The 12714-nt window shown below is 49.9% G+C and overlaps 1 protein-coding gene across 4 annotated transcripts in view; it reads left to right on the top strand.

Annotated features, from left to right (window-relative positions):
• Positions 1–7828: 7828 nt before the first annotated feature.
• Positions 7829–12714, top strand: part of LHX6 (LIM homeobox 6) — a 26505-nt gene continuing 21619 nt past the window's right edge. For 2 of the 4 annotated variants that reach the window (XM_017503345.2, XM_017503344.2), the window contains exons 1-4: positions 7829–8123; positions 9283–9354; positions 9735–9917; positions 10277–10398. In XM_017503345.2, coding sequence (XP_017358834.1) covers positions 8040–8123; positions 9283–9354; positions 9735–9917; positions 10277–10398 — 461 coding nt within the window. In that variant the 5' untranslated portion in view covers positions 7829–8039. Of the gene's footprint in view, positions 8124–8361; positions 8470–8852; positions 8967–9282; positions 9355–9734; positions 9918–10276; positions 10399–12714 lie in introns of those variants that run through there. The other 2 variants (XM_037729527.1, XM_037729526.1) reach the window with 2 other exon arrangements.

Genomic DNA, 12714 nt, shown 5'->3' with positions numbered 1-12714 from the left:
AATGGCTGTACATCATACATGTTCAATAAATAGTTGTTGAATGAACTACAGGAATTCTGGTATTTGAGAGTGAAGGGCCTTAAGATACCATCTCATATAGCCCCCTCGTTGTCCAGACGGGAAAAACGGGAACCCAGAGGGCCAAAGTGACTTGGCCAGGGTCACTTGATTAATGGGAGAGCTTTAGGTAGAACCCAGGCCTGCAAGCATCTAGTCCAGTGTTCAGCAGACTGACCTCTGCCACCTTTTTGTATAGCACCTAAGCTAAGAATGTTTTTTTTTTTTTCATTTTCAAGTGGTTGAGAAAAAAAAGTTTAAAAAAATACTATATTGTGACATGAAAATGATAGGAAATTAAAATCTCAGTATACATAAAGTAACTTTTATTAGAACACAGCCATGCCCAGGTATTTACATGAGGCTGTTTTCCCCATATAATAGGGGACTTGAATAGCTGCAATGAAGACTGTGGCCTGCAAAACCTAAAGAATATACTATCTGTCCCTTTACAGGAAAAATTTGTCAAGCCCTAACGTAAACTATATTCCAATACTGGAAATGTCTTTTCTAAACCACTGTAGGGTCAAAATTCTGGTGTCAATGCAGAGAATAAAAGCAACAGGTGACAGAATGATGTGCACTAAATATTGTTCCTTAGTGTCCCTGACCCCTTATACAGCATTTGGGACAGAGAACTGGCTATGCTAGCCTAGTGGCCTCATTGTACTGCTTAGGGCTATCAATGTGGGCTAAATCCTCTTATTGTCCCTCTGAGGAAACTAAGGCCGTAAGAACTTGGGCATCAGGTATGCCTGCCTCAGACTTGTAGCCCCAGCTATGTAAGCAGATTACAGTACTCCCAGCTCAAGTGACAAAAATCCCACTCCGACTCCCTTATGGTAGAACATGTATTGGCTCGTGTAACTGAAAAGTCCAGGTGTTCAATGATATAGTTAGGAATCTGTCTATCTCTTGATTGTGTTTCCTCTGGGTTAGTTTCATTCTCAAGCAGGCTCTTCTTTGTGGTCTCTGGAGAGGTCTCTTGAATCCCAGGTTAAAAAGAAAAAAAATTAAAAATACAGATCTGTCAGAATTTATCCCAGTACATAAGCCTGTATCTTCTTTCCTCTGCATTCAGTCTTATTGGGCTGGGATTACTGATTATACCAAATGACATTTAATTTTTACATGCCCTGTGACTTTTCTAAACTAGAAGTATAATTTTAAAATTTCGCCTTAAAAAAATAAAGGAAATTATGTTTTTTCTCTTCTGAAAACAGGTCTATCCCATTTGAGAAGTTTTCTGGTGGGCGACCTCATCAGAAGGAAGGTTACTCATTCCTGAAACAGACGGCGTTTGCCGTGTGTGAAGCGTGGAGGGCGTGAAGAGGATGAGGCTGATAATATCATATATATGTATGTATTTATACCATATATACTACATATGTATGAGTCTATATAACATGTATAACCTTAGTATATAAAGTTGGCCAGGTGCGGCTGCTCACACCTGTAAAAGCAGCACTTTGGGAGGCGGAGGCAGGCAGATCACTTGAGGCCAGGAGTTCGAGACCAGCCAGGCAAAATAGAGAAACCACATCTCTACTAAAAATACAAAACATTGGCCGGGCACGGTGGCTCACACCTGTAATCCCAGCACTTCGAGAGGCCCAGGCGGGTGGATCACCTGAGGTCGGGAGTTTGAGACCAGCCTGACCAACACGGAGAAACCCCATCTCTACTAAAAATATAAAATTAGCAGGGTATGGTGGCGCATGCCTGTAATCCCAGCTACTCAGGAGGCTGAGACAGGAGAATCACTTGAATCCAGGAGACAGAGGTCGCAGTGAGCTGAGATCGGGCCATTACACATCAGCTTGGGCAACAAGAGCAAAACTCCATCTCGAAAAACAAAAACAAAAAATTAGCTGAATGCAGAAGCATGCACCAGTAACCCTAGCTACTCGGGAAGCTGAGGCACGAGAATCGCTTGAACCCAGGAGGTAGAGGTTGCAGTGAACAGAGATGGTGCCACTGCACTCCAGCCTGGGTGACAGAATGAGACTCTGTCTCAAAAAAAAAAAAAAAANAAAAAAAAAAAAAAAAAAAAAAAAAAAAAAAAAAAAAAAAAAAAAAAAAAAAAAAAAAAAAAAAAAAAAAAAAAAAAAATGTTGATTAGGAAACTGGATGTGTTGTAGATACATATATGTATATATGATCATATATAACATAATTAAGTAAAATAATAAACTTTTAATTCTATTCTTTCTGTTTATCCTCCTTGTTCCTGCAGCTGCCTCATCCCTTTTCCATTATTAGTTACTAAACCTTCAGTATTGTTCCAATCAATGAAGTACTTACCCCTTCTAATCTATCTTCAAATCAATTACTTAAATCATCTTTCCAAATCTCCAATTTCACCATGTCATCTCCATGTTTACAAGCCTTTGGTGACCCCTCATAGTTAAGTTCAAATTCCTTAGCATTCTATAGAATACTATTTGTGAGGCTATTTGTAAGCTGTATCTACCCTCCGCTGGAAAAAGATTCATGGCGGAGATTTATTTTTAATAGTGTGGTTAGGGTAGAATTCTCTGAGGAGGGACCATCTAGCACCTTGAAGACCCCCACTTGGCTAGTCCCTTCTGTGTGCTCATTACCTCATCTTAGTGATAACAATGGCTCTTGGTGCCGAAGACCTTAACTCACAGATGCACTGTGATCTGGTATCGTCACAGCACTTTTCAATGGGTTATCTATTAATGCCTATTTATGGTTGAGGAAACTAGGCTCATAGAGTTTGTGACTTGCCTTCAGCCCCTCAACCAGTGTATAACAGGGTCAGGTTATCAACGTAGGCTACCTGGCTCCAAACCCAGAATTCTTAACCACTGTGCTGTACAACCCCTCCAGGATGCTGCTTCCTGTGGCACTGGAGGCTTGTAGACTCCAACTTCTAAGATGAATCTAAACTCTTGAACATGCAGCCCCCCACAATCTGGCTCCTATCTACCTCGCCAGCCTCATCTCCCTTTGTGGCCCCAGCAAACACTAACTGGGCAGCCACTCTTCATCCTGGTCCAATTCCCTTCAGCGCTTGCCTGTCCCACACTTACTCAACCTTCAGGACATATATGAAACGTCACCTCCTCTAGGATGCCTTCCTGATCCACCACCTGTAAGCCAGGTTACGTGCCCCTCCTCCTTACTTCTGTTGCACCCTTCGTAACTAGCACCTGTCACACCGCACTGCGTGGCTGGCTTTCTTCTCTCTTAATAGACTGTGGGCTCCTCAAGGGCAGAGGCGAGGACACATGGACAGCTTCCTCTATTTCCTGGGCCTAGTATGGAATGGAACATGGTATGGAGTAAATCCTTCACAAATGTCTGCTGACCTGAACTTACTTAGTGAACATCAAAACTTCCTGGAAGGGGACTTTTGGTAACTGTAATTGTTCACATTTGCAATATGATTTGAGGTATGCAATATTACTTTGCAATATACTTTGAAGCTTTGATTTGTCCCCTGCCTTCACAAAGAATTTGATGTAGTGCCTAGTAGAAAAATAATCAGAAAATTCAACCAGTCCATGCTATAATGATGGCTAATGTTTACTGATTGATTACTGTGTGCCAGGAATATTTCTGAGTCCTGTTACATGGATCATTTACGTAATTTTCACAACCTCGGTAGGTGAATTCTGTTATCCCCACTTTACAGATGAGGAAACTGAGGGCGATGAATGATTGAAGAACTTGTCCAGGGTTACCCAAGTAATAAAGGGAAGTGCCGAGGTTGGCCTCAAGGCCATCTGGCCCCAGAGCCTCTGTGCCTCTCAAAGTCCTTTCATACTGATTATCTTATTTACTCCTCTGAGATTGATATTGTCCCAGATATTGATATTGAGAAAAATTAAGTTCAGGTAAGTGACTTTTCCAAGTTCAGCCAGCCAGGAAGTGGCTGGGCTGGGATTTGTGGTCTTACTCCCAGACCCTCTCTGTCACTTCCACATCGCTGATTCACACGCGCGTTTTGCAAATAAGGACACTGAGGCCAGAGAAGTAAATTCCTGGCCTAGGGTCAGACAATTGGTACCCCATTCTGTGCTCTTTCCTAAAACAGGAAATACCTAGGAAGGGGATCGGCCGAGTGTAGGGTCCTAGGCTTGGAAGGGGGGTGGTGCCCGTGTCTCTTCCCATTGTCCCTTTCCCATTTGTCGCAACCTGAATGTTTAAATTTCATATTTAGTATTTACTCTGAAATGACTTTCATCTGATTTCCCCCTTGCTCACCAATTTAGCTGTCAAAGTAAATAAATGTGAAGCTGGGTCTCCAGCCTCCCCCAGCTCACATTACCTTCCTAGAATTACCCCCTGGCAGGGTCGAACCATTGCTGGGGGCCTCCCACAGAATTATCCAGTTACTAATGAAGCCTCTTTCAAACTGAACCCTTGGACCTAGACTCAAATGGGGGAAGATGGCAAAATTCACCTCAGAGGACCAGATGACCACATCCTGTTTAGTGACCAAGAGAAGAATTGCAAAGTAAGAAGATGCCACTATTCATGTAGGGTGCTTAATACAGCGTCAGGGATGTATAAATGAATAAAGTACAACACTTTTTAAATATTAGCTTTTGGCCAGATGTGGTGGTTCACACCTGTAATCCAGCTAATTTTTGTATTTTCAGTAGAGATGGCTTTTACCATGTTGGCCAGGCTGGTCTTGAACTCCTGACCTCGTGATCCACCTGCCTCAGCCTCCCAAAGTGCTGAGATTACAGGCATGAGCCACCGCTCCCAGCCAATGATGGCTAATGTTTATTGATTGCTTACTCTGTCCCTGACATATTTCTGAGCCCTGCTCCATGGATTATATGTGTAATTTTCACAACCATAGGAGTTGAACTCTGTTATCCCCACTTCACAGACGAGGAAACTGAGGCTGACGAGTGACTGAAGAACTTGTCCAGGATTACCCAAGTAATAAACGGAAGTGTCAAGGTTGGCATCAAGGCCATCTGGCCCGAGTCTTTTTGCCTCGCTACTGACTTTACTGCCTCTTACTTCAGTTTATATTATTGGAGCATTTAATCAGAATTCAGGAACATAATTGCATAGTAGGTAAGGGTTTGGGCTCTAAATTCTGAGTGCCAGAGCTTCAAATGGGGCTCTTGTAAGCTTGTTTCCTCAACCACAAAAGAAAGATAATAGGACAACCTCTTTGTAGGGTTGTTGCAAGGATTAAAGAGGATAATGCATGTAAAACAAAGGGCTTAGCACATAAATGCTCAATAAATGGTAGTTATATTATTATCAATCTAGGAGCACATGCTTCACATTCCTCTTCATTAGAATGCAACAACTTGTTTGTCCAGCCTCCGAAACTTTATGGTCCTCTCTCTACCTGAAACACTTTCTTCTCCTCCCTGAACCCATCCAAATTTCACCTGCCTTTAATTTTAGCTCAAGCCCCCTCCACTGCTCATGTCTAAGAAGTTTTGCAAAGCTAGTGCAGTCTTCATGATCTTTTTCTTTCCTGGAGTCTAACAAGTTTTGCAAAGCCAGTGCAGTCTTCATGGACTTCTTTCCTGGAGTCCTTCTGCTCTCACAAATCTAGCATATATGCAGCGTTCTGTAATGTTTATTAACCTCTCAATTCCCCCACCACCCAGAGGAGAGGAAAAGAAGGAGATAAAGAAGGTCCTATTGCTATTCCCATTTTGCAGATGAGAGAAACAAGCTGAGCCCATAAGTCTGAGAGTCACATCCAGGTCTTTTAACCGATAATGTGGAGTGTATGTGTGTAGAAAATAAACATGGTCATGTCTGCAGCCTAGAAATCAAGAGTATGAGCTCTAATGTCAGATGAATCTGGTTTTAAGCCCTTGGTTCTGGCAATTAGCCATGTGCACCATTTTGGATCCATCACATGAACTCTCTGAGCCTCAGTCTCTTTGTCAGTAAAACAAGCACCCTGAGAGATGCTACCTCACGGGATTATTATGAAAGGAAAATAAGATCATGATTGTAAAATGCCTAATATCATGCCTGGCACAGATTAGTAGCTGTAGTAGCTGGGAAAAATCCCGTCAGTAGCTGAAATTATTATGTGCAAAGGAGATATTTGAGGGCAAGGGGTTGTTCTTCTGTGTTCATGTTTGAGAATGCATGTGTATTTGCACACACATGTGTATATATGCATACACCTCACCCACTTTCACATTGCAACTTGTTCTCTTCGTATAAAAGATTAGAGTTCAAAGAGAAACTATTTTCCCTCTGAATTTCTGTGTTTGAGATCAGTGAATGACTGGGATGCAAAGGTTGGCAAATGCCATTAGCCAAGGCTGGGGCTGTTTTTGTGCAACTTGGTGCCAGTAAAGGAACAGTTATTTGTATCTTTGGGGGATATGGACGTGGGTTTTTAGTATCGTGTTGGTGCGCAGCCATCCTCTACTGCTTGCATCTGTCAGAACCTGCCTGTGTGTGCAAACTGAGACTTGTAAGTATTGGGAATCTATTTCTGTAGAAGTGTGTGTGTTGTGTCTGCCTATAAATGCCTATCAGTGGTTGTCTCACCATCTGTAGGCATGTAAGTACACATTTGAGGGTGTCTGAGTAGAGGACATAAGGTTATACATGGGTTTGGAGCTCAGTGAAAGTCTGTGCCCTCTTGAGTATGGATGTGTGTACAAATACAAGAGCAGTAGTGTGTGGGGGCGTTACGTCTGTAAATTAGGGCAACTATGGAGGTGATGACATGTGTGATGGGGTGAGGGTAGGCTCTCATGGTGTCTGTAAGGCTGGATCTATGTCTGGGTGTGCTTATTTGTTTTTAGAAGATGATGTAAGTTTACATGTGTCTCTTTATGCTCAGTTTGTGTGTGGAGAATGGGGCTGAGGCTCTAAGTGTTCACTTGTGTATGCTGCAGGGTGTTAGTGTGTTTAAGGCTCTGTCTTTGGGTTTGAAGGTTCTGTGTCTGTGTGTCTGGAGGCAGCGTCTCCTGTCTAAACGCTGGGGCCTTCCTGCCTTCCCTACCATTCTCATTGTCAATAGAACCCTAGAGAAGATGAGATGGGCATTAGACTGTGTGGTTAAGCAAATCCTGAAAGGAAGGGGGTTGTGCCAAGCAATCCCTCCCAAGAGAATTCAGTGGAACTACCCTCTCATCTCACCCTACCCGATCCCACTCAGTCCCTGGGACCTGGTGCACTGTGTGGTTCTTATGGAGCAGAGGTATCTGTGCAGGTGTGTGAGAGTAAGTGTGGGGCCTCATGCCTGTGTAAATGATGTGAACAGGTAATCACTTGCATTAGTGTTTCGACAAATGTACCAGGCATGGGATTGCATCAACACAGTATAATAACCTGTGACCTCCTACTGAATCTATCTCCGCAGATGGTATGGCCGTGGGTCCCTTCTGTACCTGTGAGTGGGGCAGTGTCTGAGGAAGATGGGTGCCCCTTGAGGGAGGGGCGGTAGTGAGAGCTGGGTGGATGTGTGCCCGCGGTGCCTTTGTGTGCCTGCGTGTCTCCAGTCTCTCTGTTGGCAGCTCTGAGTTTCTGTGTGTGTGTGTGTGTGTGTGTGTGTGTGTGTGTCGCTCCCTGGGTCTCTGCCTCTTCGTGTGTGTCTTGCTCTCCCTTGGCGGGGAGGGGATTGGTCACGCATGACTCATCTTGAACCGAGTGGGGCTCCAGCGGCAGGGCGGCCGCCGTTGCAGCTGGAGGGGGAGGAGGAGGAGGAGGAGGGAGAGAAGGAGGAGGACTACCAGGAGAGGGAGGAGGAGAAGAAGGAGGGGGCGGGGGCCTCTCCAAGTTTGTCGGGACCTTCTCCCGAGGCAGCGGCGGCGGCAGCCAGGGAGGCCGGGGCTGCGCTCGGGCCGGGGGCGGGGGCTGGGGCCGGGCCCGGGGCGGCGGGGCCGGCGCCTCCGCTCTCCTCTTGCTCCTGCAGCAGTCTCTGCTCCCACTGCGGCCGTGGCCCCCCTCGGAGCGGCTCTCCGCTCTACGCGCCCGCTGATCCCGCAGTTCCCCGGCCCATGTACTGGAAGCATGAGAACGCCGCCCCGGCGCTGCCCGAGGGCTGCCGGCTGCCGGCCGAGGGCGGCCCCGCCACCGACCAGGTGAGCCGGCGAACGACTGGGTGAGCAGCCCGGGCCGGGGTTGGGCAGGGTCCCGGACCCATCCGGGCCGAGCCGGGTGGCGGGCGGCTGCAGGGAGGAGGGGTACGAGAATGCGCCTGTGAGTGTGTGTTTGTGAGTGTGCGAGCGCGCGCGAGCGAAGGGGGGGTCGCGGAAAGCGGGAACACATTATGCAAATGTTGGAGGAATTTCTCAAAAAGCGATTTAGTAAAGACACAGGCGAATCAAGAGGAGGCGAGGCCGGTATTGTCCGTCTGAATAGGCGCTGATAGCGCCGATGCGCCGGGGGTTGTGCGGGCGCAGCGCTGAGAATCCCGACGCGGGGCCGGTCCTGGGCGCGCCAAGGGGCTGGAGGGTGCTTTTTCCTCCTTTTGGGCGCCTCTCTTTTCTCTTTTTGGTACCGTTTCGCCCCCGACCTCGCTCCCTTTTTGCTCCAGGTTTCCCTCCGACTGGCCCTCGAAAGGCGCCTGAATCCGTGTCAATATCGCTGCTTCAATTTCGCGGCGCGTGTCGGGCGGGCGGGCAGGCGGGTGCTCACCGCGCTCGGGGTTTTATTTTCTTCAATCACCCCCCGCCCCTCACCCATCTCTTTTTTATTTTCTTTCTTTCTCTCTTTTCTCCTTTTTGCATTTTGTGCCGAGAAGAGAAGGGAGCGAGGAAGGGGGGGGCGGGTGAAGAGAGAAAAAATTCGATTTTTAATTACTACCATTAAAAAATCAAATTTGCAATTCTTTGGGCGGCCTGATGGATCTCACTGATTGACAGTTGGAATTGACACTCTGGCTACCTCTTATCTTGGGCATTCACGACAATTTCTAATTGCAGGTAGTTTGTGTGTGTGTGCGCGTGTTTTTTTTCCCCCTCAGAGGCTTGGATTGCAAGGGAACTAAGCGATTACTTCAAGAGCCACGGGTTAAGTGCAGGGAGAGGGGGAGAGAGAGGGAAAAAATCCAATCCAAATTCAAATTGCTTCATTAGAGAGACACCGCTTTTGTGGGGAAGGGCTTTAAATGCCCACTACAAAGTTAGGACTCATTGTTCGGCGCCGGTTTATATAACAGGCGCGGGGAGGCGCTGGGCTCAGGCTGCGCGAAGCCAGTTCAGCAGCCGCCGCCGCCTGCGTTCCCTCCCCCTCCCCCAGGTGATGGCCCAGCCAGGGTCCGGCTGCAAAGCGACCACCCGCTGTCTTGAAGGGACCGCGCCGCCCGCCATGGTGAGTCCGTTTGGCCCTGCCTGAGGTGCCCAGTCCTCCAGCGGCCCGGCCCTGGGGACCTGGCCAGGCTTTCCGGCTACAAACCGCTGCCCACACTCTGGGGGACTCCCGGCGGGCGCCGCCCCTCTCTGAGCCTTGGTTTTCCGGCAGGGAATGTTGGCTTTAACCGCTTCCAGCACCCACAATGCGCGTGTTAAAAGTTGGGGCCATCCCTTCCTCTCCGATAGGCCCTTCCATTCCTGTCCTCCTGCCTACGGCTCAGCGTCCCGGGGAGATTTCGTTGTCAGTTGGTGCCCCGGGGTTCCAGATTTGTCTCCGAGGCAGCTGCAACTCTGGGTGCCTGGCTCAGTGTTCCTCTCTCCTTCTCTCCCACGCCGCAGGCTCAGTCTGACGCCGAGGCCCTGGCAGGAGTCCTGGACAAGGACGAGGGTCGGGCCTCGCCATGTACGCCCAGCACGCCTTCTGTCTGCTCGCCGCCTTCTGCCGCCTCCTCCGTGCCGTCTGCCGGCAAGAACATCTGCTCTAGCTGCGGCCTCGAGATCCTGGACCGGTATCTGCTCAAGGTGAGACAGGGGTAGATGTTGCGTGCGTGTTGTCAGGGCGTGGGACTCAGCGCAGGAGACTGCGGGGAAGCACCGCCGGCGCCAGGTCAACTTACTTCCAAATCCTGGCTCCACCGTTGCCCGACTGGGAGGCTTTGCGCAAGTCTTAGGGTCTGCTTGCGTCCCCGGGTTCCGTCTGAAAAAATAGCAAGAGTTTATTTCCATTTCCCTGATGCTCAGTATTATGGAAGAAAAAGTAGGGGAATCGCATGCACCTTCTGAGCTTCAGCGTCTCTGACTGCAAATGGGACCAGGGAGGCCAGGGCCCCGCGTGAAAGAGGCCCGCGCTGAGCCGACCCTCGTCCCCGCCCCCTCCCCAGGTCAACAACCTCATCTGGCACGTGCGGTGCCTCGAGTGCTCCGTGTGTCGCACGTCGCTGAGGCAGCAAAACAGCTGTTACATCAAGAACAAGGAGATCTTCTGCAAGATGGACTACTTCAGGTAGGCTGCGGCCGCCGGGCCAGCAGTGTACCCGCGGCAGGCCCTGGGCGCTTTCAGAGGCCACGTTTGGGGCGTGTGGTCTCCGGCTTCAGAGCCTTGGCATCCCGAGTACACTTCCGACCCGCAGCGCGGGCCCAGCCTGCGGGCGCTCAGCGGCGAGAACCCAGAGCTTCAGGCAGCTCGCCGGTGCCTGCACAGGTTCGCGCCCCAATCTGGGTTTTGGTATCGTCTCTGGCTCTGCCTCGGGTCCTGCCTGAGTCTCAGTCTCCAGTCCGACCTCGAGCGCCTTGGTGGAGCTCTGACGTCCCTAGTCTGGCCCGGACCTACTCGGATCCCAGTCGCCATCTGGCTGCATTTCCAGTGCATTCCAGTGCACTCGGGCTTCGGGTTCCAACCCTACTCGGACGCCAGTCATGCTGGGGTCTCTCGCGGGCTGGACGCTGAGCTGGGCTCCGGACTTTTGCCCTGGCTCTGACCCTGGCTCCGCTCTGGGTTCGAGTCTGGTCCGGCCCCAAGCACCAGCGCCGAAACCGTCTCAGATCTGATTCCATACCCAAGCGCCTCTTCCTGAACCCCAACCTCTGTCTCCAGCTCCGTCTCAGCTCATACCCCGGCGTCACCGGAGTGTCGAATTACGAGTCTAGGGTCTTGCGCGGGTCCCCGGCGCCTGTTCCAGTCCCAGCTTCGCTGTTGTTTCGGCCTGGCTTCGGTCTCTCCAGGGTCTAGGCCCTGCCTTTGGGCCGCCGGGATGGGAAGGGGGAGAACCGGGCACTGCAGCCCAGAGCACAGAGTAGGATTACCACGGGCTGCGCTTTCCGCACCGCAGGCCGTGTCCCGGCAGCTGACAGCAGCCAGGCGCATCCACCTGTCCTTCTGCCGCGTCTCAGCCACTTGCCTGGGCCTCGCTTCTAGCCATGAAGCCCGGACCTGACCTGATGATGGGGTCGAGGTCACTGCAGGGTCACGGCCTTGTCTGCTGATCCCAGTGGGAGGCATGAACCAGGCCTGAGGGTTGGACCACCAGGCGTATGGGATCCGAAGAGGATGGTGGGGAATTGGTTCCTGAGGATGCTTGTTCCCAAGTGCTTTCTCAAAAAGTGGAGAAAGCTGCTTTCTTATAATTACCCTCCAACCCACAGACATCCTTCCCATCCTTGCATAGACGTCATGGCTTCAGTCTCCTGGCCAGACCCCTGTGCTAGAAAAGAGCCTCTGAGAGTCAGGGAATATGAGGGAAATCGATCTCCTTCCATGCACTGGCATTGAGCCTCCAGGGATCTGGTAAGAGGAGATCTTGAGTCTAGGGGGAGGTTGGCAGCATTTGGGGCAGGGATACTCTGAAGAAACCATAGGAAGCATGGTTAAAGAGGTGGACTCTTCCTTTATGGGATGGATATGAAAGAGTGTGTAGCTGGGGTGGGGGGTGGGTGCTCGACCAGGTGGCCTAGAACTCAGTGTACAAGGAGCACTTGTGTGTCTGTGTTTTCTGGGACGTGTGCAGTAGTGCTGGGGAAAGCATCACTGAGCAGGATTGGCGGTGTGTGGATTGCATATGTGTTCCTTTATGGACCAACATTTGTCTTGTAATTCATGTGTGGGTGTCAAGAGTGGGTGTCTACATGTGAATGTTGGGACTGTGTGTATGCATGTATGTGTGCATGTGCGTGTGCGTGCATGCAAAGTGGTGAGGACAGGAGTACATCTGGACTAGGATCTGGAGGTGGGAGGGTGAGGTGAGGTGAGGGGATTCTGAAATCCCAGCATTCTCCTCCCACCTTCTCCTCTGAGGGGCCATTCCTGCTTAAGAGCCTCCACCCAGACACTGGGTGAATGTATGTGAATACATGTGAATGTATTTTTGAATCTGGATGGCTGTGTGTGTGTCTCTGTGTGTCTGTGTGTGTGTGTGTGTGTGTGTATGTGTAGTCAGAAGGGGGTTAGTGGTGTGTAACCAGAGTGTGATGTCTCCCCTCCCTGTTAGTTTGGCCAGGACAGGAAATGGAGGTTACAGTCACTGTCTAGCCACCTCCCTGCTGTAGGCCTGACTCCAGTTGGTCTAAAACATGCCAGATGGGCCAGGCGTGGTGGCTCACACCTGTGATCCCAGCACTTTGGGAGGCGAAAGCGGGTGGATCACAAGGTCAGGAGATTGAGACCATCCTGGCCAACATGGTGAAACCCCATATCTACTAAAATTACAAAAATTAGCCGGGTGTGGTGGCGTGTGCCTGTAGGCCCAGCTACTCAGGAGGCTGAGGCAGGAGAATCACTTGAACCGGAGAGGTGGAGGTTGCAGTGAGCCAAGATTACGCCACT

The sequence above is a fragment of the Cebus imitator genome, unplaced genomic scaffold, assembly GCF_001604975.1.
Source record: "Cebus imitator isolate Cc_AM_T3 unplaced genomic scaffold, Cebus_imitator-1.0 Scaffold309, whole genome shotgun sequence".
NCBI lineage: Eukaryota > Metazoa > Chordata > Mammalia > Primates > Cebidae > Cebus > Cebus imitator.
The sequence above is the reverse complement of the archived record's forward strand: the minus strand, read 5'-3'. Positions and strand labels throughout refer to the sequence as shown.